Source organism: Chlorocebus sabaeus, chromosome 5 (assembly GCF_047675955.1).
Source record: "Chlorocebus sabaeus isolate Y175 chromosome 5, mChlSab1.0.hap1, whole genome shotgun sequence".
Classification (NCBI taxonomy): Eukaryota; Metazoa; Chordata; class Mammalia; order Primates; family Cercopithecidae; genus Chlorocebus; species Chlorocebus sabaeus.
In genome coordinates this window covers 23,072,400-23,098,120 of record NC_132908.1, presented here as the reverse complement: position 1 = coordinate 23,098,120, position 25,721 = coordinate 23,072,400, and the positions used below count along the sequence as shown (strand labels likewise).

General features: G+C 45.0%; 1 protein-coding gene across 4 annotated transcripts in view; it reads right to left on the bottom strand.

The window, feature by feature from the left end:
* LCMT1 (leucine carboxyl methyltransferase 1) overlaps positions 1-25,721 on the bottom strand; it is a 71,137-nt gene that overhangs the window by 11,269 nt on the left and 34,147 nt on the right. For 3 of the 4 annotated variants that reach the window (XM_007988263.3, XM_007988272.3, XM_073015249.1), the window contains exons 5-7: positions 18,981-19,042; positions 7,086-7,188; positions 3,187-3,307 (exon numbers count right to left, since the gene is read on the bottom strand). In XM_007988263.3, the coding sequence (XP_007986454.2) occupies positions 3,187-3,307; positions 7,086-7,188; positions 18,981-19,042 (286 nt within the window). The remainder of the gene's footprint in view (positions 1-3,186; positions 3,308-7,085; positions 7,189-18,980; positions 19,043-25,721) is intronic. The other variant, XM_073015250.1, reaches the window with a different exon arrangement.

Genomic DNA, 25,721 nt, shown 5'->3' with positions numbered 1-25,721 from the left:
CTGGGAGGTGGAGGTTGCAATGAGCCAAGATTATGCCACTGCACTCCAGCCTGGGTGACAGGGTAAGATTCCATCTCAATAAATAAATAAATAAATAAATAAATAAATAAGTTAATATATGTAAAACTCATAGAATAGTCCCTGCTATATAGTAAGCAAAATCTAAGAATTTGCTACCACTGCTTTAGAATTATGATTGAAATTATTATCATCCATGTAGTTTTGTCATCTTAAACTACTAATTAGAAAACAAGCTAAGCATGGTGGCTGATGCTTGTAGTCCCAGGGCTTTGGGACACTGGGGTAGGAGAACTGCTTGAGGCCAGAAGTTTGAGACCAGCCTGGACAACACAGCAAGATCCCGTCTCTACCAAAAAAAAAAAAAAACTTAGCTGAGAATGGTGGTGTGCACCTACAGTCCTAACTAATGGGGAGACTAAGGTTGGGGGATCACTTGAGCCTGGAAGCTCAAGGCTGCAATGAACTATGATGGCACCACTGCACTCCAGCCTGGGTGACAGAACAAGACCCTGTTTCTGGGGGAAAAAAAAAAAAAAGGAAAAGCAAACAATGTAAGGCATGTGAGCAATTAATACATGTTTGTGAGGTGCTGATCATTTTGTGTTTGTTAGGAAATTACTGAATTAACTTAAATGTTCATTATGCACCAGGTGAGGGTGGCGAGTGGGAGCAGAACCGGTTGAGGGACAGCTGTGGACAACATTTTGAAAACTGGCACATTCCCAGGCTTGCTCCAAAGTGACACGATCTCTGGTCAGAATTCACTGAATCCATCATCTCTCACATGGTGTTGAATAAACACTTGTTCAACAAAAGAATACACAAAGTAAGGAAAGTGAAAGCAGCAGCATAAATCTGAAACGTGGAGTATGGACAGTGGAATTTGTTTCCCCAGATGTGGTTATCCTGAAAGCAAAGATAGGTCCCCAGGATTTATTCACATCAAAAGAAAAGACCAGTGAGGCCACCTTCCATTACATCCATCCATCAGGACGGAAGACAGAGTCTGAGGAGCGCTCCCAACTAAAGAGAGGGAAGGATGCAAAATCAACCAATCAAGAACCATCTACACAGGAACCTGGGCAGGAAGGGACCTGGGGAGGAGGTTGAGAGACCAAGGGCTAGCCCTAGATCTGTCCATAATTATGTGACACTGAGCAAGTCCCCTTATTGATCTTTTGTGTGATAAAATAAAAAAGAAAAGGAGATTAAAAAAAAAAAACCTGACCAACCCGGGCAACATGGCAAAACCCTGTCCCTACAAAAAAAATTTAAAAATTAACTGGGCGAGGTATGTGCACCTGTGATCTCAGCTACTTGGGAGGATGACCTGGCAGGATCATCTGAGCCCCAGGTCGAGGTTGCAGTGAGCCATGATCCCCACCACTGCACTCCAGCCTGGGTGATAGAGTGAGACCCCACCTCAAACAAACAAATAAACAAAAAGCAATACACAATAAAAATAGTGAGCATGTATCAGTGCTTATCATGCGATAAGCCACTGACAGCATCTCAGGAATCCCCATAATAATCTGGAGAGCGGGTATTATTCTTTTTTTTTTTTTTATTGAGATAGAGTCTCACTCTGTCACCCAGGCTGGAATACAATGGTATAGTCTCAGCTAACTGCAACCTCTGCCTCCCCGGTTCAAGCGATTCTCCTGCCTCAGCCTCCCATGTAGCTGGGATTACAGGTATCTGCCACCATGCCTGGCTAATTTTTGTATTTTTAGTAGAGACAGGGTTTCGCCATGTTGGCCAAGCTGGTCTCAAACTCGTGACCTCAGGTGATCTGCCCACATCGGCTTCCCCAAAGTGCTGGGATCACAGGCGTGAGCCACCGTGCCCGGCCAAGAGTGGGTATTATTTCTTTAAAAACAAAGAACGGGGGCTCAGAGAGAGCAAAAAAATAGCTGATGCTTACTTACAGCTGGGCAACACTGTCAGTGCTTTTGGATACATTAACTCATTTACATCTCACAACAATGCTATGAAGTAGGGACTATTATATTCAGATGAAGAAACAGGCACAGAGGGACAGCCGGGCATGGTGGCTTACGCCTATAATCCCAGCACTTTGGGTGGCTGAGGCACGCAGATCACCTGAGGTCATGAGTTTGAGACCAGCCTGGCCAACTTGGTGAAACCCATCTCTACTAAAAACACAAAATTAGCCAGATGTGATGGTGCACACCTGTAATCCCAGCTATTTGGAAGGCTGAGGCAGGAGAATGGCTTGAACCTGGGAGGTGGAGGTTGCAGAGAGCCGAGATCGCGCCACTGCACTCCAGCCTGGGCAATAAGAGTGAAACTCTGGCAAAGAAAAGAAAAAAAAGGAAAGGAAAGGGAAAGGGAAAGAAAAGAAAAAAAAAGAAACAGGCACAGAGGGGTTATGTAACTTGCCCAGGTCACACAGCAGGAATGCCCACTAAGCATGGAGCATGGACTCCCAATCACTAAGCTGTGCTGCCTAAGGTCACATAGCTGAGAGCACAAGCCAGGGCCAGGATTCAACCCAAGCTGGGCTATTCCAAAGCTCTAAAACAGAACTTTTTCTGCAATAAATCAGAAGAAGTAAACAGGCGGCTGGTAAATCATACACGGTCATCTTAGAAACTAGAATATTTTACATTAAAATCCTACATTTCCAGCTTCTTTCAAAAATCAGTAGTTCTGGCAGCTCTAGGCTCACATGCCTACATGATAACAACTGGCTGTAAATGGACAGTGGCCACTCCCATGAGGTGGGACATTGGTGCTCCAGTTCACCACAGTCCCCAAACCCTACACTACTACACCTGGCTGACTTCCTCCACTGGTACCACCTGCCTGTCCCTGACAGCATCTGAGTTGCTACCCCGAAATGCTGGTAGCCAAAATCCCCTTCCTCATGTTCTATGACTCCACGGTACATGTAATGATAAAAATAAGAACTTGAAAGACTTTTGTAAAGGCTAAGACAGAAGTTCCAATAACTCTGGCTAAAAGTCTGCAGGAGGTCAAGAGGTCAGGAGCACTAAGATTGCTGGTTGATGAATAAAGGAGATACGTGAGAGGCTGGAGGAAGAAGGAAAAGGATAAGGGAAGTTATCCGAAGGGTGCTGGGAGAGGGAAGCCACCACAGGGGTCCTGTACAGAATCCAATTCTCCTGTGCTTCCTTTTACCTGTTCGTAGTTTATGAACATGGCTGCCTCAAAACTGTTGGCTGCCCACTTCAGGAGGTTTGCGGACTGCTCTGGAGTCATGTAAACCAGCACACATTCAGCTATCAGGAGTGTTGGCAATCTTAAGAGAAGAAAAAAAGGCACATAAATTTGTTATCATCAAGTCAGGACCCTCTAATCATACTGCAGTGCTGGTGGGGCAGTCCATGCCCCAGGGAAATCAGAAGGCCTGAGCGAGCACAGCCCCAGTCAGGGCAGAAATACATGGGGGAATACCATCACAATCCGAGCTTTCTACTGTGAACAGGTGAGCAGTGAGCAATGATTTGTGTGGCAATGAAAACATGTAAAGCGTGTGTGGTGGACTGCAAAAATGGCTACAAGTTCTCCCCTGTTGTGCACTCACACCATGCCAACACAACACTGAGGCTTCTCCCATTTGAGAGGTGTTTATTCTTCTACCCCTGGAATCTAGGCTGGTCATGAAACTTTTGCTTTGGTCAACAGGACAGTAGCAAACATGATGCAAGCAGAAGTTTTTAAAGTCACTTGCACATTGGTGCTTGCTCTCTTGCTGCACTTGGAAACCTGAAGGAACCCAAGCTAGCCTGCTATAGGAGGAGAAGGAACCATCTGAAGGAACCCAAGCTAGCCTGCTATAGGAGGAGAAGATCTGTGGAAGAGAAGGAGGCCTCCCAACTGACAGCCAGCCAGACCCTAGCTGGCCTGCCCCACTATCCACATGATTGAACTCCAGGATATCAGCTAAACCCAACCCCAATCAGAACCATCCGGCTAAGCCCTGTCCAAACTGCAGAATAACCTCCAGCTAAGGAAGACCAACCCAAACTGCCGAAGAACATCCAGCTAAGCCCAGCCTAAACTGCAGAACATCCAGCTAAGCCCAACAAGAAACTGGTTGAAAAGAACATGGTATGCCCTACCCAATGGACTACTATGCAGCTCGTAAGTATGATGTTTCAGGGACTGCGTTTATTGATACAAAGCTATCCATGGTCCCCAGATTCAAGTGGCCTATCAGATGCTTCCCTGCACTTCTTCAAAGCAGATATCCCAGGAGTAACTAAACAGTCAAATGTCATTAGCTGTTTAATGTCTCTTTTCTTTACACAACAATGTGTAAGCTGTTTTGTTCATGGCTCTATAGTGAGTACCGGTACCTCACAGAACCTCGATTATTTGCTAAATGAGTGAATAGACTAACAAACAAATGATTGTATGTGTACATATACATACATATATTTGATTTTTTTTTTTTTTTGTTTTTGAGACGGAGTCTTATTCTGTCACCAGGCTGGAGTGCAGTGGCGCAATCTCTGCTCACTGCAACTTCTGCCTCCTGAGTTCAAGCAATTCCCCTGCCTCAGCCTCCGAAGTAGCTGGGACTACAGGCACACACCACCACACCCAGCTAATTTTTGTATTTTTAGTAGAGACGACGTTTCTCCATGTTGGCCAGGATGGTCTCAATCTCTTGACCTCGTGATCTGCCTGTCTCAGCCTCCCAAAGTGCTGGGATTACAGGCGTTAGCCACCGTGCCCAGCCGATTCTTTTTTTTTTTTTTTTTTTTTTCTTTTTTTTTTTTTTTGAGGCGGAGTTTCGCTCTGTCGCCCAGGCTGGAGTGCAGTGGCCGGATCTCAGCTCACTGCAAGCTCCGCCTCCCGGGTTCACGCCATTCTCCTGCCTCAGCCTCCCGAGTAGCTGGGACTACAGGCGCCCGCCACCTCGCCCGGCTAGATTTTTGTATTTTTTAGTAGAGACGGGGTTTCACCCGGTTAGCCAGGATGGTCTTGATCTCCTGACCTCGTGATCCGCCCGTCTCGGCCTCCCAAAGTGCTGGGATTACAGGCTTGAGCCACCGCGCCCGGCCGCCGATTCTTTTAAAAGTTCCAAAACTGGCTGGGTGCAATGGCACACACCTGCAATTCCAATACTTTGGGAGGCCAAGGCAGGCAGATTGCTTAGGCTCAGGAGTTCAAAGCAAGCCTGGGCAATATGGTGAAACCTTGTCTCTACAAAAATTAACTGGGTGTGGTGGTGCACGCCTGTGGTCCCAGCTACTCAGGAAGCTGAGGTGGGAGGATCACTTGAGCCTGGGAGATTCACGCTGCAGTAAGCACAGATCACGCCACTGCACTCCAGCCTGGGTGACAGAGTAAGAACCTGTCTCCAAACAAACAAAAAGTTTCAAAATTATACACATAGCATAATCACATTTTAAAGAAAAACATATATTTACAAATTTTGGGATAAAATTTATTAAGGTGGTTATCTCTAAGTATTGGGATTAGGAATTATTTTTATCTTCTCTTTGAGGAACCATCAAAATCATCAGCAATTAAAACTACAGAAATGAAGAGCTGGTTTGATAGAGACTTCTTTGACAGTTATCAACATTCTCAACCGCTAACACTTACAGGTGGGTTCTAGTAGTATTCACATTCTCACTTTTTTTTTTTTTTTTTTTTTGAGATGGAGTCTTGCTCTGTTGTCTAGGCTACAGTGCGATGTCGTGATCTTGGCTCACTGCAATCTCCACCTCCTGGGTTCAAATGATTCTCCTGCCTCAGCTTCCTGAGTAGCTGGGGTCCAGGCATCCACCACCACGCCTAGCTAATTTTTTGTATTTTTAGTAGAGATGGGGCTTCAATATGCTGGCCAGGCTGGTCTCGAACTCCTGACCTCAGGTGATCTGCCCACCTTGGCCTCCCAAAGTGCTGGGATTACAGGCATGAGACACCACGCCCAGCCTATAATTCACATTTTTCAGAAGAAACAGATGCAGAGAAGTGAAGTTATCCAAGGTCATGGTCTAGTGCATGTTCTTGTCAGGATTCAAACCTGTGCAGCTGGACTCAGTTCCCAGACTCATGAACTACAAGGAACATTCTCCTTATGCATATATGCAAGATTTTCTCAAGGGGACACCCACGAAAGTGGAACTGCTATATCCTATGGTACACATACTTACAATGTTACTCGATACTTTCAGATTGCTCCTCACAATGGTTGCACCAACTTCACTTCCAGCAGTGGTGTATCATTCCCTATCCCCCACATCCTTGCCAACACTTGATATTATCAGCTGTTACATTTTTTCCAACTTGGTGAGAGTAAAATAGAATTTCATCCGATTATCACTGATGCCCAATACCTGTTTCATATGATATTCAGTTTCTTCTTTGAACTGCCTGGTAATCTATCCTTTGCCCATTTTTCTATGAGGCTTTTAATAGTAGTTGTTCTTTATATATTCTGGACGCCAATCTTTTCTTTATATGTCACAAACATGTTTCTATCCATACAATTATCTTCTCTCAAACTTTTATATGAAATTAGGCACCAGTATTTTTACAAAGTAACACAGGTAATTCTGATGTAGAAACAGACTTGAAGAACAGTATTGCTTAAAAAATTTCAGAAAACTAGGCCAGGCATGATGGCTTACAACTGTAATCTCAACACTTTGGGAGGCCAAGGCAGGCAGATCACCTGAGGTTGGGAGTTTGAGACCAGACTGACTACATGGAGAAACCCCATCTCTACTAAAAATACAAACTTAGCTGGGTGTGGTGGTGCATGCCTGTAATCCCAGCTACTTGGGAGGCTGAGGCAGGAGAATCACTTGAACCCGGGAGGTGGAGGTTGCGGTGAGCTGAGATTGTGCCACTGCATTCCAGCCTGGGCAACAAGAGCAAAACTCCACCACAAAAAAAAAAAAAAAAAGAATTTTTTTCAGAAAACTAGGTAGCAATGAAATAAAACTTACAGAATAAAAAATAAGAACATGAGTATCATGCTGCACTTCCGACTGGCCTTATCTCATAATTAGTATAAAATCACAAATGTAAAAGAGGTTTTAAAAAAAAAATCTCACTGTGTATTCATGTTACATTTCTTTAGTTTCTCTTCCAGTTCGGACAGGTCTCGGAGATCGGCTCCAATAACAGCGTATCTCTTTGAATCCAGTATGTGTCCATCTGCAAATGCAATCAGAGGCTATAATTGTAATGAATATGTCTTTCCCAAAGTTATAGTACCCTTATGGTTTTCCCCTACTATAAAAATACATGCATCATTGTTAAAAAAAAAAAAAATAGGTAAGAGGAGGGTAAAAATTATCCAAAATCGTATCTTCCGAAGATAACTATTCGTGTTTTGGTGTGTAACATTTCAGCATTTTGTCCTATGTGCTTAAGTTATTGCACACAACAAAAACACATTCTCCCTCTCATGCACATGGTGGGCGCGCACGTGCACACACACACACCCCCTGAATAGAGAAAAGAAAATGGGACCACCCAATATGTGGTTTGAAAACTGCTTTTCCTACATAGCAACAGCATCAGGGACATCCTTCTGTATAGTGATTTCATAACATTCCACTGACTGGATAAAACACAACTTATTTAGCCAATCCCTCACTATGAGACGTGGTGTTCCTAAGTTTTCCCCATCTAGGCATTGCAAGCATCCTTGTATGTGCATCACGAAGCATCTGTCCAGTTATTTCTTTAAAGTAGATAATATGAACGGAATTAAGAAATCAGAGGGTAGCCAGGCATGGAGGCTCAAGCCTGTAATCCCAGCACTTTGGGAGGCCAAGCTGGGCAGATCACGAGGTCAGGAGATTGAGACCATCCTGGCTAACACAGTGAAACCCCACCTCTACTAAAAATACAAAAAAAAAAAAAAAAGAAAGAAAAAAAAATTAGCCAGGTATGGTGGCAGACGCCTATAGTCCCAGCTACTCTGGAGGCTGAGGCAGGAGAAGGGCATGAACCTGGGAGGCGGAGCTTGTAGTGAGCCGAGATTGCACCACTGCACTCCAGCCTGGGCAACAGAAAGACTCCATCTCAAAAAAAAAAAAAAAGCGATCAGACGGTAAGCCTATTTAAATATGGGGACCCATTAGCAGGCTGCTTTCTAAATGTTATGCCCATTTGTGTTATGTTTTAAAAAAGACAATTTATGTACTAATATATTTACAAATAAAATGACAGCATTTGCTTTGAAAGACTCCATAAGAGGTAGGATGAAATGGTATCTATAGTGATCCTCAGGCTTCAGTGGTCATCAGAATCAGCTGGGTGGCTTGCTAAACCACAGATTGATAGGCTCCACCCCAAGTTTCTGATTCACTACATCTTCTACTATTGGAAACTGACATTTCTAGCGGCTGGGCGCGGTGGCTCATGCCTGTAATCCCAACACTTTGGGAGGCCGAGGCGGGCTGATTGCGAGGTCAGGAGATCAAGACCATCCTGGCCAACATGGTGAAACTCCATCTCTGCTAAAAATACAAAAATTAGCTGGGTGTGGTGGCGCACACCTGTAATCCCAGCTACTTGGGAGGCTGAGGCAGAAGAATGGCTTGAACCTTGGAAGCGGAGGTTGCAGTGAGCCAAGATCATGCCACTGCACTCCAGCCTGATGACAAAGTGAGACTTTGTCTCAAAAGAAAAAAAAAAAAAATTTACATTTCTAGTAAGTTCCCAGATGCTACTGATGCTTAGTCTGAGGACTTACACTCTTGGAATGACTGCTACAAATAAAATGAGACAGTTAAGTGATGGGTACATGGAGGTTCATCAACCTAGTCACAACGTATTTGTGTACACTTCACATTTTTTTCAATTAAAAGTTAAGGCCAGGCGCAGTGGCTCATGCCTGTAATCCTAGCACCTGGGGAGGCTGAGACGGGCTGATCACCTGAGGTCAGGAGTTCGAGATCAGCCTGGCCATCATGGTGAAATTCTGTCTCTACTAAAAATAAAAAAAAAATTACCCAGGTGCGGTGGTGCACACGCCTGTAATTCCAGCTACTCAGGAGGGTGAGGCAGGAGAATCACTTGAACCTGGGAGGCGGAGGTTGCAGTGAGCCAAGATCGTGCCACTGCACTCCAGCCTGGGCAACAGAGTGAGACTCTGTCTCAGAAAAATAAAAATAAAAAAATAAAAGTTAACGAATTTTTTTTAAAGAAAGAAAATTGCTTGATTTTATTATTCACTCAACTTCAGATATTATTCATTCAACTTCCTTGAGGATACAAACCATGGCAGGAGCTGAAACATCAACAGCTACCCATACTACTGCTAATAATTCAGGTTCTCTTGGTTCTGAGAACTTCAACAAAAAAATGCTGAAAAGGCTAACCTACAACATGTAAGTAGTTTCTCATTTATTATCTTGATAACTTCACTTGGCTGATTCAAATACATATGGCTACACACTATAAGCTAAAGAAATACACCCTAAGAGCCTGTTAGATGTCAGGAAAGCAATAAAGGGCAAGCAGGGAACCCAAAGTCGGCCCTAGGGTGCCAGGAGTCAGGAAAGTAATATAAAGAATATGGCATGTGGCTGGGCATGGTGGCTCACGCCTATAATCCCAACAACTTGGGAGGCCCAAGTAGGAGGACGACTTGAATGAGGAGTTCAAGACCACCCTGGGCAACATAGCAAGACTGTCTGTACAAAAAAATTTTAAAAACTAGCTAGATGTGGTGGCATATGCCTGTAGTCCCAGCTACTCTGGAGGCTGAGGTGTGATGGCTTGAGCCCAGGAGTTCAAGGCTTCAGTTAGCTATGATCGTGCCACTGCACTCCAGTCTGGGCAACAGAACAAAGACCTTGTCTCTACCACATAAAAGAATATGAAGGTAGTTGTCTACCCTATTATGAAAATAATTCCAAAATGCCTGCATAACTTCTTGCAAATAACAAATATATTAATAATAAGCACATTCGAAATGAGTTTTTCCGTCCCTGGCCAAAAAATAACAAATACACCAGAATATTAACACATGAAGTCTAGTACCACGTAGTTCAGGGGAGACCTCTCTTACATCAGGATCTAATGTTAGCATGTAAAGCATAAATCACACATCATCATGATTATTCTTGTAAGCTGTACACAAGGTACATCTGAGCTGAAGGGAGTCAGTGACTCCAGGCTCACCTGCCACTCTGCAGTGGCCCAGCCGTATGTGGTGGCACACTGGCATACCACATGGGAAGCACTGGACAAGAGGACCTTAAGATCCCTTTAAATGACAGAATTTGATGACTTGAGTAACACACACCAGCATCACACGATTCAGTTGCTCTTCTTAGGTCAGGGGCTACTCAAGTTGTGGGAAAATAACAGGTCCATTATCTGTCCCTGAAGGATGCCTTACCATTATTTTGCAGGGAACTGAAGGTATTTGTAGAGGATAGGCTCAGAGCAAGTTTCAAAGGAGTTTCATAATTCTGGGAAAATAAGGCCATTTGTACAAAATCTAGCACTGGCAAGAGGCCATGAGAACAGAAAAAATCCTTATCTGTCTGGAATGCTTCTGAGAGCTGGTGGGAAAGGTAACTCGCTTGCCAAAATGAGATCCACAATCCCTTCTTTTCCTATATTCTATTTCATAAGATAAAAATGTAAGGCAACTGAAAACATTTTGTGTGATACTTACAGAAGAACTTTCTAAAGAAACAGACCGGCCGGGCACAGTGGCTCATGCTTGTAATCCTAGCGCTTTGGGAGGCCAACGCCGGTGGATCACCTGAGATCAGGAGTTCAAGACCAGCCTGGCCAACATGGCAAAACCCCATCCCTGCTAAAAATACACAAATTAGCTGGGTATGGTGGCAGGCACCTGTTATTCCAGCTACTCAGAAGGCTGAGGCAGGAGAATCGCTTGAACCTGGGAGGTGGAGGTTGCAGTGAGCCTAGATCGCACCACTTCACTGCAGCCTGGGTGAAAGAGCAAGACTCTGTCTCAAAAAAAAAAAAAAAAAAAAAAAAAAAAAAAAGACGGACCATACTTACTCAACTCTGAGAAAGTCAATTAACATTGATTTAAAACCTCTATATTGCTACTAGCAGTTCTTTCTGTGATCAATACTACTTTAGATTGATTTCTAAGAGGGTTAAGAGGAAAGAGAAGCCCTGAAAATATAAGATCATAATATGATTTAAAAACTTAAGAACCAATTTATACACAGCCAGAATGAAAAGACGGTTGTGAAAATCCTAACTACTCAGGCTTGGTCGTTATTAAATTAAAGCAGTGGTTCTCCAACAGGCCAACTTTGCCACTAGGGAACATCTGGCAACGTCTGGAGACACCTTTTGGTTGTCACAACCAGAGGGTGCTATTGGCATCCAGTGGGCAGAGGCCAGGGATGCTGGTAAACATCCTACAAGGTACAGAACAGTCCTACACTACAGAATTATCCAACCCAAGTGTCAAGAGTGCCGAGGTTGTGAAACCCCGCATTAAAGTTACACACAAAAACCCAAAGGTCATTCGTTGATATCTAATTGTTAAAAATCCCTAAACAGTCCCAATTATTCTCTGATAGGGAAACTTAACATGCCGTGGCTTTTATCCAGCACATAGTATCCAAAATAAAAACTCGCTTTGGAGTGAATTTGCAGTTATATGGGCTTTGGTCTCAAACAGCCCTAATGTCAAATTTCATGTGAGTAAGCTGGGCACCGTGGCTCACACCTGTAATCACAGCACTTTGGGAGGCTGAGGCGGGAAGATTGCTTGAGTCCAGGAGTTCAAGACCAGCCTGGGCAACATGGCGATACCCTACCTCTACAAAAAATACAAAAATTAGCCGGGTGTGGTGACGCATGCCTGTAGTCCCAGCTACTTGGGAGGCTGAAGCGGGAGAACTGATTGAGCCTGGGAGGTCGAGGCTGCACTGAGCTGTGATTGCATCACTGTACTCCAACCTGGGCGACAGAATGAGGCCCTGTCTCTAAAAAAAATTTCATGTGACTCTGGGAAAGTCACATAATCACTCGAGACTACCTTTCTTTTAATTATAAAACGTGAACAATGCCAGTCTTAGAAGACTGTGGTTAGGATTCAAGGAAATGGTAAAGTGATGATACTGTGGTACCATGGGTGGAACGGGAAATTCACCAGGGCAGAGAGGAATATTTTAAATTTTTCAGGGGAACACAGAGATACTACTCAACATCCGTCAGGCATAAGTAAGCGACTAGCTCAAGGCCATCACAGTTTCAACATCAGATTGCTCTGTATCCTTGCAAAGCTAAGTGTTCGGATGTTGCTGTGGTTAAAAAGCAAGTACCAGGCTGGCACACGGTGGCTCATGCCTGCCTGTAATCCTAGCACTTTGGGAGGCCGAGACAGGCGAATTGCTCAAGACCAGTTCGAGACCAGCCTGGCCAACATGATAAAACCCCACCTCTACTAAAAATACAAAACTAGTCAGGCATGGTGGCGCACACCTGTAATCCCAGCTACTTGAGAGGCTGAGGCATGAGAATTGCCTGAACCCAGGAGGTGGAGGTTGCAGTGAGCTGAGTGTGTACCACTGCACTCCAACCTGGGTGACATGTCAGAGCAAGACTCCGTCTCAAAAAAAAAAGTAAGTATTGTGCCAATGTGAATGTGGAACAGGGGTGGTGTCTAATCTGATTCCAAGGTGAAGCTGTAAAGTGCCCTACAGGGCACGCATCCCAGTAAGCAATTCTGGGTGCTTACAAATGAAGTAAAAATGGTATTTTTCTTTCACTGTATGTGTACTTTTTTTTTCAAATGACTAATAAGTTGTTAGGACATAAATACTTCTGCTGTTTAAACCCAGCTAATTAAAAAGAATTGCTGAGTGTGTTTTTTGGCTCAGGGGTACTATGAAAACATTACTGAGACAAATTACGGGGAAGCAAGAAAGGTGGGGACCCCCTGGCCTAGCTCAATGCTTGCTACACAGCAGAGGTCTTCTGTGAAGACAACCACAAGTGATTAAATCCAGGCAGGTGCTGGAATGAGCCCAGCTGAGAAGTTCCACCTGAATGAACCCAACCCAAAGAATTGTAAGCTAAATAGACGGCTGTTGTTTTAAGCCACATGCTATGCAGCAGTTTGTTACAGTGCAGAAGCTAATGGATACAGGCTTTAATTATCTGCCTCATTAAGCTCATATACTTTATTGTCCTAATCAGCTTTTTTTTTTTTTTTTTTTGAGACAGGGCTGCACTGTGTCACCCAGGTTGCAGTGCGGTGGCATGATCATGGCTCATGACAGCCTCGACACCCCCCCGCCAGGCTGCCTCAGCTTCCTGTGTAGCTGGGACCACAGGTGTGCACCACCATGCCTGGCTAATTTTTTTTATTTGTACGGATGTGGGGGGTGGGGGGAGGGAGGAAGGGAAGAAAGGGGGATCTCCCTATGTTGCCCAGGCTGGTCTTGAACTCTTGGGCTCCAGGGATCCTCCTGCTGCTGCCTCCCAGAGTGATGGGATTATAGGTGTGAGCCACCAATCCAGTCTTAATCACTTTTAAGAGGGGATTAGGTCATGAGGTGAAAAGGCATGAGAAAACTGAAGACTTACACAACGTAACACAGTAGTTAAACACATACACACACAAGTGCTGGTGTATCATATGACTAATAATCTCTTCCACCACCGCCAGGTGCATTTCAAAAGAGATGTGTTGGATCTGTAGTGAATCCCATCAATCCCATTCATGGTATCTTCTATGACAGACTATCACTATTGTTAAGCATTGCAAAGTGATCTTTTGGGTTCACAGATTTTCCTAGGAGCCTTTAGTTGGAAAAAAAAAAAAAAGAAGATGAGGTAAAATGGAAACAGCCTGAGGTGGATTTCCAGACTGTACAGAGGGTTAGTTTGTCTGACTACCCATCTGATACTTACGAGGCACTGGGCCAAGTCCTGGGAATAATTAATGAACAAGAAGACATGGTCCCTGCCCTCATGGGCTTATAATCCAGTGGGAAAGAGAGAGAACAAGGGCAAGCGGCTACAGAGAAGTTCAGGGTGTTGTGGGGCATGCCTAACAGGCTTCCGACTCCCTTTAGAATGGAGTCCAAAATTCTCAGCCGGCTTTACGATCTTTCTCAATCATGAAGCATGCACCTCCTGCCACGCGAGCCCCAGCCACACTGGCCTTTCCAGCTCTTCCTTCAGTGAGTCCCGGCTGAGATCATCTGTTCCCTACCTAGGGCCTTGCCAGGGCGCAGCTGAAATCCTGTTCGCACTCTGAAATGCTTTCCACTTGCTCTTCTTTTCTCTTTCCGCCTACCTAATTTCACCAGAGTTGAAGTGGATTACAAAAACACAAACATTTATCCATTCAAGCAGTCACATGAGTATTCATTCAACACTACGCTAGATACTGCTCTTGGCGCAGGGGTTACAGTGGCGAACAAGACAGAAGCAGTCCCTGTTCTCAGGAAGCTTATATGGTAGAAGAGAGAGAAAGTGAATCATTAAATAAATCAAGATGATATCACGGAGCACTTAGTACCACAAGGAAACTGAAAGAGAAGAGTGTGAAATTAGGCAGCAGGGAGAGGGTCTGTCTTTAACCTAGTAGTCAGGGAGGGCGCCTCTGAGGAAGTGGCAGCTGAGCTGATGAGAAGGAGCCCATCCAGCAAAGAGAGAGGAAATGAAAAGGACTGAGGGAAAGAACATGCTTGGCACAGTCACAGAACAGCAAGGTATCTGTGTGGCTAGATCATAGTTACTGTGGTCAAAGGGAAAATCAGGAGCAGGTGCAGGGGCTCACGCCTGTAATCCCAACATTGAGAAGTCGAGGTGGGAGGATCATTTGACCCCAGGAGTTCGAGACCAACCTGAGCAACACAGCAAGACCTTCTCCAAAAAATAAAAATAAAAATCAGCTGGGTGTGGCAGCACACAGCTGTAATCCCAGCTACTAGGGAGACTGAGGCAGGAGGATCACTTGAGCCCAGGAGTTCAAGGCTGCAGTAAGCTGTGACCGATTGCACCACTGTCCTCCAGCCTGAGCAAAAACAGAGTGAGACCTTGTCTCAAAAAGGAAGGAAGAAAGGTAGGAAGGAAGGCAGTAAGGAAGGCAGGCAGGCAGGCAGGCAGGCATGAAGGAAGGAAGGAAGGAAGGAGACAGAGAGAAAGAAAGAGAGAGATAGAGGAAGGGAGGAAGGAAGGAAGGAAGGGCGGGAGGGAGGGAGGGAAATCAGGAGGCACATAGAGGCCTGATGAACAACATGGGTCCCGCCCGGTAGGGAGTTTTAAGCAAGGGGGTAACAGAACCCAATTTCCCTTTTTCACTCTTCTGAGAGAAAGGGTCTCACTCTGTCACCCAGGATGAAGTGCTGTGGTGCGATCATAGTTCTCTGCAGCCTCCAACTTCTGGGCTAAAGGTAACCTCCCACCTCAGCCTCCCAAGTAGCTAGGACTATAGGCGTGCACCACCATGCCCAGCTAATTTTTTTAATGTTTTTGTGACAGGGTCTCACTAGGTGCCCTCAGCAATGCTCCTGCCTCAGCTTCCTGAAGCACTGGGATTACAGGTGTGAGACACCATATTCGGCCTTCCTTTTTAAAAAACACCTTCTGACTTTTCATTGTGTGTCCATTTGTACACTTTTGATTTTTTACCCTAAGCAGATTTTAGCTTAAAAAAATACATCATCAATTCTAAGATGCATCCTTTCACATTTTAACATTCCTGAAATCAGGATGCATCTAACAGTTGGTGATGTGTCGGCTTAAGTGTCAGTACTTTTCCTTTCTTACTGATAAATAAATAATGGTGATTCTTACTGTCACAGCCTTGTAGGTTTGATAAAACAAGGCCATTTTTAAACAAATATTTTTGTCAGTTTTAAGATCACCTATCAGTTTGCCCAAATTTTCATTCACATTTTTATTCAAATTCTCCTTTCCCAGCATGATGGCAAAATAAAAAACTATAAAGAACCAGAGTAAAAAATTTACCGACGAGACACAAAGTTAAAAGATAAGTAAAAGAACGAGAAAAAAGTTCAATTAAAAAAAAGTTGACAACAGACCTTTATCAAAGAACACATCTATGTGTTATGAAGGGTTCCTATAAACTGAAAAGGAAAGAAATTACAAACTAATGTTAAAAGGAAATGAAAAACTTTACAAGAGGTCCCGACATCCAATAAAACAAAGGAAAGATGCTCCATCTCACTAGCATTCAAAGTTACCTACATTTTTTAAAAATAATAGGGCATCGGTGGGGCATGGTGGCTCATGCCTGTAATCCCAGGACTTTGGGAGGCCGAGGCAGGAGGATCACAAGGTTAGGAGTTCGAGACCAGCCTGACCAAGATGCTGAAACCCCATCTCTGCTAAAAATACAAAAAAAATTAGCCGAGTGTGTGGCGCGTGCCTGTAATCCCAGCTGCTCGGGAGGCTGAGGCAGGAGAATTGCTTGAACCTGGGAGGCAGAGGTTGCAGTGAGCCAAGATCAAGCCACAGCACTCCAGCCTGGGTGACAGAGGGAGACTTCATCTCAAAAACGTAAATAAAATAATAAAATAAAATAAATAAAATAAAGATAAACAATAAAATAAATAAATAAAACAAAAGAAAATAAAAATAAATAAAATAAAATAAAATAATAGGGCATCATTTTGGCCTACCAGACTGGTAGAAATTTTTTCTTTTGGATAGACTCTCATCTTACTCTGTCACTCAGTCTGGAGTGCAGCAACATGATCTCAGCTCACTGCAACCTCCGCCTCCCAGGTTCAAGCAATTCTCCTGCCTCAGCTTACCAAATAGCTGGGATTACAGGCACCCGCCACCACACCCAGCTATTTTTGTATTTTTAGTAGAGATGGGGTTTCACCATGTTGGCCACGTTGGTCTCAAACTCCTGACCTCAGGTGATCCACCTGCCTCGGCCTCCCAATGTGCTGGGATTACAGGCATGAGCCACCACGCCCAGCCAGACTGGTAGAAAAAATTTTAAATCACAATACCCAGTGTTCAGGTGCTATGGTTTGAATGTGTCCCTCCAAAATTTGTGTGTTAGAAACTTAATCCCTCATGCAACAGTGTTGAAAGGTAGGACCTTTAAGAGGTGATTCAGTCCCAAAGAATGAATTAATAACACTATCTTGGGATTGTGAGTGAGTTCTGAGTTTGCACTCCTTCACCTCTCTCTCACAGTCATGCTCTCTTGCCTTTCTACCTTCCTCCATGGGATGACACGGCAAGAAGGTCCTGGCCAGATGTGGGCCCCTCAACCTCAAACTTCCCAGAACTGTACTAAGTCTCTGTTCTTTTTATAAAGTACCCAGTCCCAGGTATTCTGTTATAGAAGCACAAAATAAGCTAAACCAGAAAACTGGTACTGAGAAGCTGAGAAGAGGGGCTGTGGCTGCAAGTACCTGAAAATGTGGAAGCAAATTTGGAACTGGGTAATGGGTAGAGGCTGGAAGAATCTGGAGGAGCAGGCTAGAAAAAGCCTAGACTCCTTGCCACCCCCGCCTCAGAGAACACTTTCCCTCCTCTCATGTCCCTACTTGTTGTAATAAAAGGACGTGGCTCATCTGGTCACCTGATGCCCACAGTATTACCTGTGCTGACCACTGGTGAAGGCTGTCCTCTCTGCACGTTCTCTGATCTGAATTACTAATAAACCCCTTTAACTTCTCTCAGACAAAAGTGAAAATAACGGAAGATTGTGGTAGAGATTTACCCATAATTTGAAAGGCTCAGAAATGGGAAAACCATTGTTAAGACACAATCATAATTAAAAGTTGAGGGGAAAAACAGGGAAAACTGACTGCCAGGGCCAAGCAGGTAACAGAATTGAGTGAAACAGGTCAAGTGTAAGATACCAGAGAGTGGTGGGGACAGAATTGGAAGACGGCAACTCCTGTAACTGAGGCAGACACTATTTAATTGTTCCCTTGTGGAAATCATGGCCTAATGTTACCGCGTCTTCTGATTTTCCAAGGAAAGTTAGAAATCGAGATTTTTCATGAGAAGTTTATTTTTGAAATGTTGGCAACTAACTCAAGGTCTTTACAGAAAGACTGAAGATTAGAGACCTAAGGACATCTAAGAAGAGTCATACAGAAAGTCGTTGAAAATTCCTTCGTGGTAACCCCAACACAAATGTAAATGTATCAGCAAAAGTCTACTGTAGACTAAAAATAAAATTCTAAGCCCCCCAGCCACCTGAACCAAGAGGATCCCAGAGCGACCTTGAAAACTGAGTTCTTGGCCACGTGGGGATGGAAGGTAAGATGCCTCCTTTAAACCCCTTGCTTACTAACTGCCTGGAGGCGTTCTTCCCTAAGGGCTAAACAGCAACCAGCCCTTTCAGAAGACTCTACTGCTGCTATTATCCAACCCAGCTGCCTGACTGCTGCCCCTCTCTTTGGCCACTTCAAAACAGTCAACCAGCATTCCTTCCTGATAAGAGACCACAGAACAGGGAGTGGTTCTGGCCAGTCTCCGAAAGATGCGGGTTTTTGTGTCCTCTGCCTCACCTTTTGATGTCAGAGGGCCAAAACCTCCACCCTTGGATCATGCTAACACTGCCATTTTTTTGTACATGGGACCTATGATGGGGTGTGAAGCTCAACCGCACATGCACAGTTGTCCCTTCATAAATATTCATGACTCCTCCTATAGCTCATTAAATATGTATGTTCGCCCACTCGGCTGAGCATAAATTCCTACTCCTTTTGCCCCCCCTTCAAAGTATCTGTTGTTGGCTTCTGGCAGGAAGCTGTGCTTCCCAGCCTGTTAGAATGGCCTCCCTGCAGGCTGCAACCCTCTCTGAGAAAGCAAGCTCTCCTTTCCAAATTTATGAACCTCGTCATTCTTCAGTTGACAATACATTGTATACCACCACACACACACACACACACACACACACACCACAAACCCCATCTTCAAAAAAGGGGTGGGAAGCAAAAATACTGATACAGTCAATTTTGCATTAGCTTGATACTTGCCCATCTGAAGTGTGTCCTCTGAATGCAGTTCTAGAATGGGGCTGGATAGGGGAGGCTTGCATCTATGGGAAGATGGGAAAGAGGAGAAAGATGAGTCTATTTGCTCTTCAATTTACTCATGAGCTCATTTACTGCACAAATGCAGACACTCACTAGCAAAATGGCAAATATATATTTGCTATTGTTCAAAGCAGGGGCCCCTCTAAAAAGGGCTTCAGTTTAATCACTTTTGACATACAGTAAAACTTCAGTGGACACAGGTCTCAGGTGACATTGGCTAAGCATTACACTTGGCATCTGATGTCCAAATCACAAACTGATCATGAAGTATTTAGACTTAGAAATAGCTAAAGATAGCCTAACAAGAATTTTTCAAACATTCCAGTGGTTTTTTGGGCCATCTCTAGTTTGCTGCCTATTCTCAATCAAATTTTAAAAGTTATCTGTTATTTGTCAGAGGTAGCCAGAAGAATTGACTCTTACACAAACTTAAAGTTCAGTAACATTTATGTGGTAACTCCCCCAATCCAGAAAAGGCAAAAAATCAGAAATCAGATATGCATCAATATCGCAACAACCATAACCAAACACCAACACACTTTCTATCCCAGGAAACCACCTCTGGACTTAACCAAGAGCCAGTTACTCTTATTCCACTCAGAGTTCTAACCAGCCAGTACTTTCCAGTTCCCAGAGCATCAGAATTGCCATGTATCACTTAAAAAGCATATTTAACATAAAATTAAATATATTAAATATAAAAGAAAAGGTAAAATCAGGAGGCACATAGAGGCCTGATCCATTATTTTCATGGATCCAGAAAAAAATAAAGCCTGAAAGTTATTTCCAATTTGTAAGGATCAGACTTTTCTAAAGGATAGCTGAAACACTTAACGTTTACTCACATTTTTTTCTCATTTTACTCACATTTTACACACATTTTAATATAAGAATTAGGGTTTTATTTAAATGACTAAGTTAAAAGGGGGGATGGGGAGGGACTGTAGTTAAAACTATTAAGATGCGGGCCGGGCACAGTGGCTCACGCCTATAATCCCAGCACTTTGGGAGGCTGAGGCGGGCAGATCACCTGAGGTCGGGAGTTCGAGACCAGCCCAACCAAAATGGAGAAATCCCATCTCTACTAAAAATACAAAATTAGCCAGGCGTGGTGGCACATGTCTGTAATCCCAGCTACTAGGGAGGCTGAGGCAGGAGAATCGCATGAACCCAGGAGGTGGAGGTTGCAGTGAGCCGAGATTGTACTCCAGCCTGGGCAACAAGAACAAAACTCTGTCTCAAAAAAAAAAAAAACCAACAATTAAGATTCCTTGATCTTGAGCTTGAAGTCACAGTTTGAATCTCAGCTCCACCCTTTCCTAGATAGAAGACTTTGGGCAAATTAACTTCTTTAAGCCTCAGTTTCCTTATCTGCAAAAAGGGGATAACAGCAGCACTTAATTCATGAGTGTCTTGTGAGGACTGAATGAAACAATCCAAGTGAAGCACTTAACATGGTACTAGGCTGTGAAAGCTCTCAGCACACATTAGTAAACCTGTCATCTGCAACTCCGTAAACTCCCTGATACTAGACTCGGAATGGTGCCCATAACATCTCATATGTAATAACTAACTTCAGTCTTCCATTAATTCAGTCACATACACAAAAAAACCACTTACTGTACATCTATTCTGGGACAGGTAACTTACTTTTTTTTTTTTGAGACAGAGTCTTGCTCTGTCGTCACCCAGGCTAGACTGCAGTGGTGTGATCATGACTCACTGTAGCCTCAACCTCCTGGGCTCAAGTGATCCTTCTATTTCAGCCTCCCAAGTAACTGAGACTACAGATGCACCTACCATGCCTGGCTAATTTTTGTATATTTAGTAGAGACGAGGTTTCGCCATGTTGCCCGGGCTGGTCTCGAACTCCCAGGTTCAAGCAACCCACCAGCCTTGGCCTTCCAAAGTGCTGGGATTACAGGTGTGAGCCCCTGTGCCCAGCCAAGGCCTGGTAACTTTCTACATGCCCTTGGAATAAAGTAGTAAACAAAAGACACACAAATTCAGATTATGAAAATATGGGGTTGCTTTTTAAATGTTCCAGGAAACTACATTAATGGCTGGAGAGTCATAATGAAAAAGAACAGGAATGGGATATGGCTCCTTCTTCATGTTTAACCAGACCTATTTAAAGAATCCCAGGAACTAGCCTTAGGAAATCTAGATGTCAAACCAAGGTGGCAGTGTCTCACTCCAGGAAGGAACACTGAAAAACTGATTTACAGCAGGGATGTCCAATCTTTTGGCTTCCCTGGGCCACACTGGAAGAACTGTCTTGGGCCACAAATACACGAACACTAACAATAGCTGACGAGCTTTAAAAAAAATAAGTCATAAAAGAATCTCATAATGTTTTAAGAAATGTTACGTAATTGTGTTGGGCTGCATTCAAAGTAGTCCTGGGCCGCATGTCACATGGCTGCATGTCACCGGCCGGCAGGCCTGGGGTTGAACAAGCTTGATTACAACCTTGTTGCCTCTGTCCAGCCTACCAGGTGGTCCATTAACCAAGATAACCATCAGCCACTAGATACACTGACCCGCATCCCCTACCCCTCACATGTTTTGCCCTGCCCAGCCTACATGCCCTCTCCTGATGTCAGTTACCAGGCTTCACTAATAAAATGTCTCTCCCGGCTCTTCCAGGGAGCCAGTCGCTGAGCCCTCGAGCCTCTGCTGTCCCCCTGTGCGCTCAAGCACAAGCCCCCAACTAAAAGCCTTGTCTGGGAAATCTGCTTGGTGCCATAACAGATTATCCGGTGAGCCAGGCAGGAGCACAAGGAGCAACTACCCGCCCCGCAGGGGAGGCTTATGAGCCAGTGGGCCAGAGGGAGGCCCCACTGATTCAGCACTGCCACCACGACTGGTGAGTTTTCCTCTGGTCTCCGAGGGACTCCTCGCCACCCCCGCTCCAGACAACGCTTTCCCTTCCCTCGAATCCCCTATTTGTTGCCTTTGTCCTTCTTCCTTTCTGCTTTCCTTCCTTCACTTTTAACTTCATTGGCTCAACCTGAATAGACACCCGGGCAGGATGGACTGACGCAACTGGCAGGAACTATCAGGCACCCTGGCTTCGGCCTCTGTCATCTTCAAGTCTTTCAGTGCTTTCCCTCCCTCTGCCACACCTGGTGGGAATGGAAGCCTGTGAGCTCTTCTCTGTCTGTTCAGTGTTCGAGCCTACGGACTCTGGGTGCTGCCTTTGTGTGGGGAGAATTGACAGCACATGGGGCTGGGGTTTGCCTAGCTCATGCCCTGATCTGTTTTTCTTTTTGTGTGTTTCATTCAACATCTTATTGACTGTCATTCGGTTACTACCAAATGCAGGACACTGGTCAGCAGAACCCGGACCTCGTGTAAGGCTGAAGAATAAAAAGAAACCATCCAAGCTAGCACTCCGTTTTGGGGAGAAGTTCTCTTCACTGGCCACACCTGCCCTCTCGTGTGACCTGTACTGTTGTGCTGTGCGGGGCTGGGAGCCAACTCTCTTGTCGCCTGACACCTGTGCTTGCACCCTGCCCCTGGCCCTTTACTAAGACAAGCAGACACAGGGGCTACAGTCATGGGCAATGCCCCGGGCATCTTCCAAGACTCACGTCTGGGATGTATCATTTCTAAATGGAAGGAATCCAAATCCGATGGCTTAAAGAAAAAGAAACTCCAGCCTGGGAAACACAGAAAAACTCCACCTCCACAAAAAACAGGAAAAAGGAGCCAGGTGTGGGGGTGCCTGCCTGTGGTTCCAGCTACTCGGAAGGCTAAGGCAAGGATCGCTTAAGCCCAGGAGGTTGAGGCTGCGGTGAGTTGTGGTCGCACCACAGCACTCCAGTCTGGGCAATGGAGTGAGACCCTGTCTCAAAAAAAATAAATTAAAAAAAAGAAAAAGAAACTGATTTTCCTCTGTAATACAACCTGCCCTAGTACACATTAGATCAAGAAAAATGGCCATGGGTGGAAGTGGATCTCCTAGTTTTAACACTATCTTACAGCCAGATCTATTCTGTGAATGGACAGAGAAATGGGGAGAGATACCTAGATATAAGCTTTTATGAAGTTATGCTAGGACCCAAAGCTACTGGATTCTTGTCAGGTGTGTGTGGCCCCTATTTCCAGGTTCCTCCTGAAGGAACTTGAGGAAGTGGACCTCCACAGCCTGAGGCCCCCAGAATTCCCTCCCCATCCTAAGCAGGCCTCCTGGGGAGGGGACCCCTGTGCTGTCCCCAGTAGGGCTCTAATCGGACTCCAAACAGGCACCCTCTTTTGCTTCCCCACTGGCCCAGGGCTGTTTTCCCCTCAGAGAAATGGATGGAAACAGGGGAGGGACAAGGGTGCACGTTCCTTTTTTGGTGGTGGATCTAGGACTATGTAAAGAACACTTTGGTAGATCTTCAGAGGATCCTGGTAAGTTTAGAGATGAATTTGTTAGACTAAATTTCGCCTTTTCATTGATGTGGCGGGATGTTATGGTCACTTTGCAGTATTGATGAAAAGTAACACATATTTGAAAAGGCTAAAGAATATGCCAATATCTAGGTAGTCACTAAACACCAATATGCAGTCATCCGTGTAGGGCGAGATGCGGTCCCAGGTACAGTCTCCATGCGAGTGAGACTATGGAGAAAACCTAGATAAAGCTAGAATAAGCCACTCTGTCACCTGCCTGACTGAAGGAAGAAGGAAATGTATAGTCAAACCTGTACACTATGACAGGGTCAAGAAAAGTACCCAGAGAAAGGAGGACATCCCAGTAGTCTTCCTCAATAGAATCCCTGAAGCGCTTGAGAAATGCACCCATGCAGACCTGAGGGCAGCAGAGGGGAGGCATCGCGTGCCGTGCATTTTATCCTTCAGCCAGCTCCGGACATTAGAAGGAAATTACAGAAAATTTGGAGGCCAGACCCCAGACCCTGCTGTTGACCTTGGCAGAGGAGGCTTTTAAGGTCTTCAATAGCACGCAGGACAGAGATGGCAGATGAGAAGAGGAGACTGACCAAAACAGCACAGCTTCTGGCTGCCCTAATTCATCCGCCACCTGAGGGTGACCCTAGGAGGCCCAGGAGACCGACCAATTGAAGGCAGCCAATGCTGGATGGAGCCAATGTGCATACTGCAGGACAGAGGGTCACTGGAAGAGAGGCTGCCCTGACCTCCCTAAAACAGGACAGCTGGCAGGCAACCCTGGCCAGTCCCCACTCCTCACCAGATGAGATTGATAGACACCGCTGGACAGCACTCTGGCTCCGACTGCAGCACACTCCATCATCATCACACCACAGAGCCTCAGGTCACCTTTGATGTGGCAGGTAGGAAAACTGAGTTCCTTGTGGACAGCAGAGTCGCCTGCTCTGTCCTGACCCAGCCTATTTGCCCCCTCTCCAATTGCAATTGCAGGGTAATGGGAATAGACAGGTGTCCTAAGGTAAGAAAATTTACTTTCCCTCTTGCTTGTGAGGCCATGTCTAGGCTTATTTCTCCTCATTTCTGTATGCTCCCCAGAATGTCCTACTCCATTGCTGGGTAGAGACTTATTAAGCAAAATGGAAGCCACCACCTCCCTGGAAGAGGACAGACTGCAGGTAGAGGCAGAGCCAGAACAGGGAATCCACCTGCTAGCACTCTTAAATGGAAAGGAACTTGAGACCCAAAACATACCCAAAGAAAGCAAGGATCCCATCACCCCTTCCCTATGGGACACTTCAGTCCTAGGACAGGCTAATAAAGCTTCCCCAGCAAAGACAGATCTGAAGCCTGGGATGGGCTACCCATGGAAGAAATCGTACCTCCTAAAACCTGTGGCACTGAACGGGGTTCAGCCATTACTCCACAAATTCCTACAGCAAGGGCTAAACCGTGCCAGTCCCCAGGCAACACCTCGGTCCTCCCTGTTAAAAAGCCTAATGGAGAATATCAGTTTGTGTAGGACTTGGAGCGGGGTAATGAGGCAGTCATTCCCATTCATCCAACATTGGTCCCAAGCTTGTCTGTGCTCAGATACCTGGAGATGCTCAGTTTTTCACTCTACTACACTTCAAGGATGCTTTCTTTTGTGTAGCCCTCTCCACCCAGAATCCCTGTATCTTTTTGCTTTGAATGGAGAAATCCCTGATACCCAGAAAGTCACACAGTACACATGGACTGTGCTTCCCCAGGGCTTCCAGGAAGGCCCTCACCTTTCTGGGAATGCAGGGAGCTAAGCCTACAGAATGGGACTTTATTACAATATGTGGATGACTTGTTCATTGTCAGACAGACATGGCAGGATTCAGATTTTAATATCATTAAAACCTTGAATTTCCTGGCTGAGCGGTGATACAAGGTCAGCCCCATCCAAGGCCCAGATTTATTTACAGAAGTTCTAATATCTGGGGTTCATTCTGACTCTAGGAGCCCAAACACTAGTTGTGGACTGGAAAAAGCAATCACTTCATTGCTGGTCCCACAAACAAAAAGGCAGCCCCAGGGTTTCTTGAGAATCGTGGGCTTCTATTGTATTTGGATTCTAAATTATGGCCTGACAGCTAAAGCCCCACGTGAGACTCTAAAAGGGGAAGAAAGAGAGCCCTTGGACTGGGAGAAGAAATGTCAACAATCTTTTGAACCCCTAAAAACTGAGCTGGGTCAAGCCCTCGCCCTTGAAAACCCCAACTGCGAAAAACCACTTACCTTGTATGTTTGTGAGAC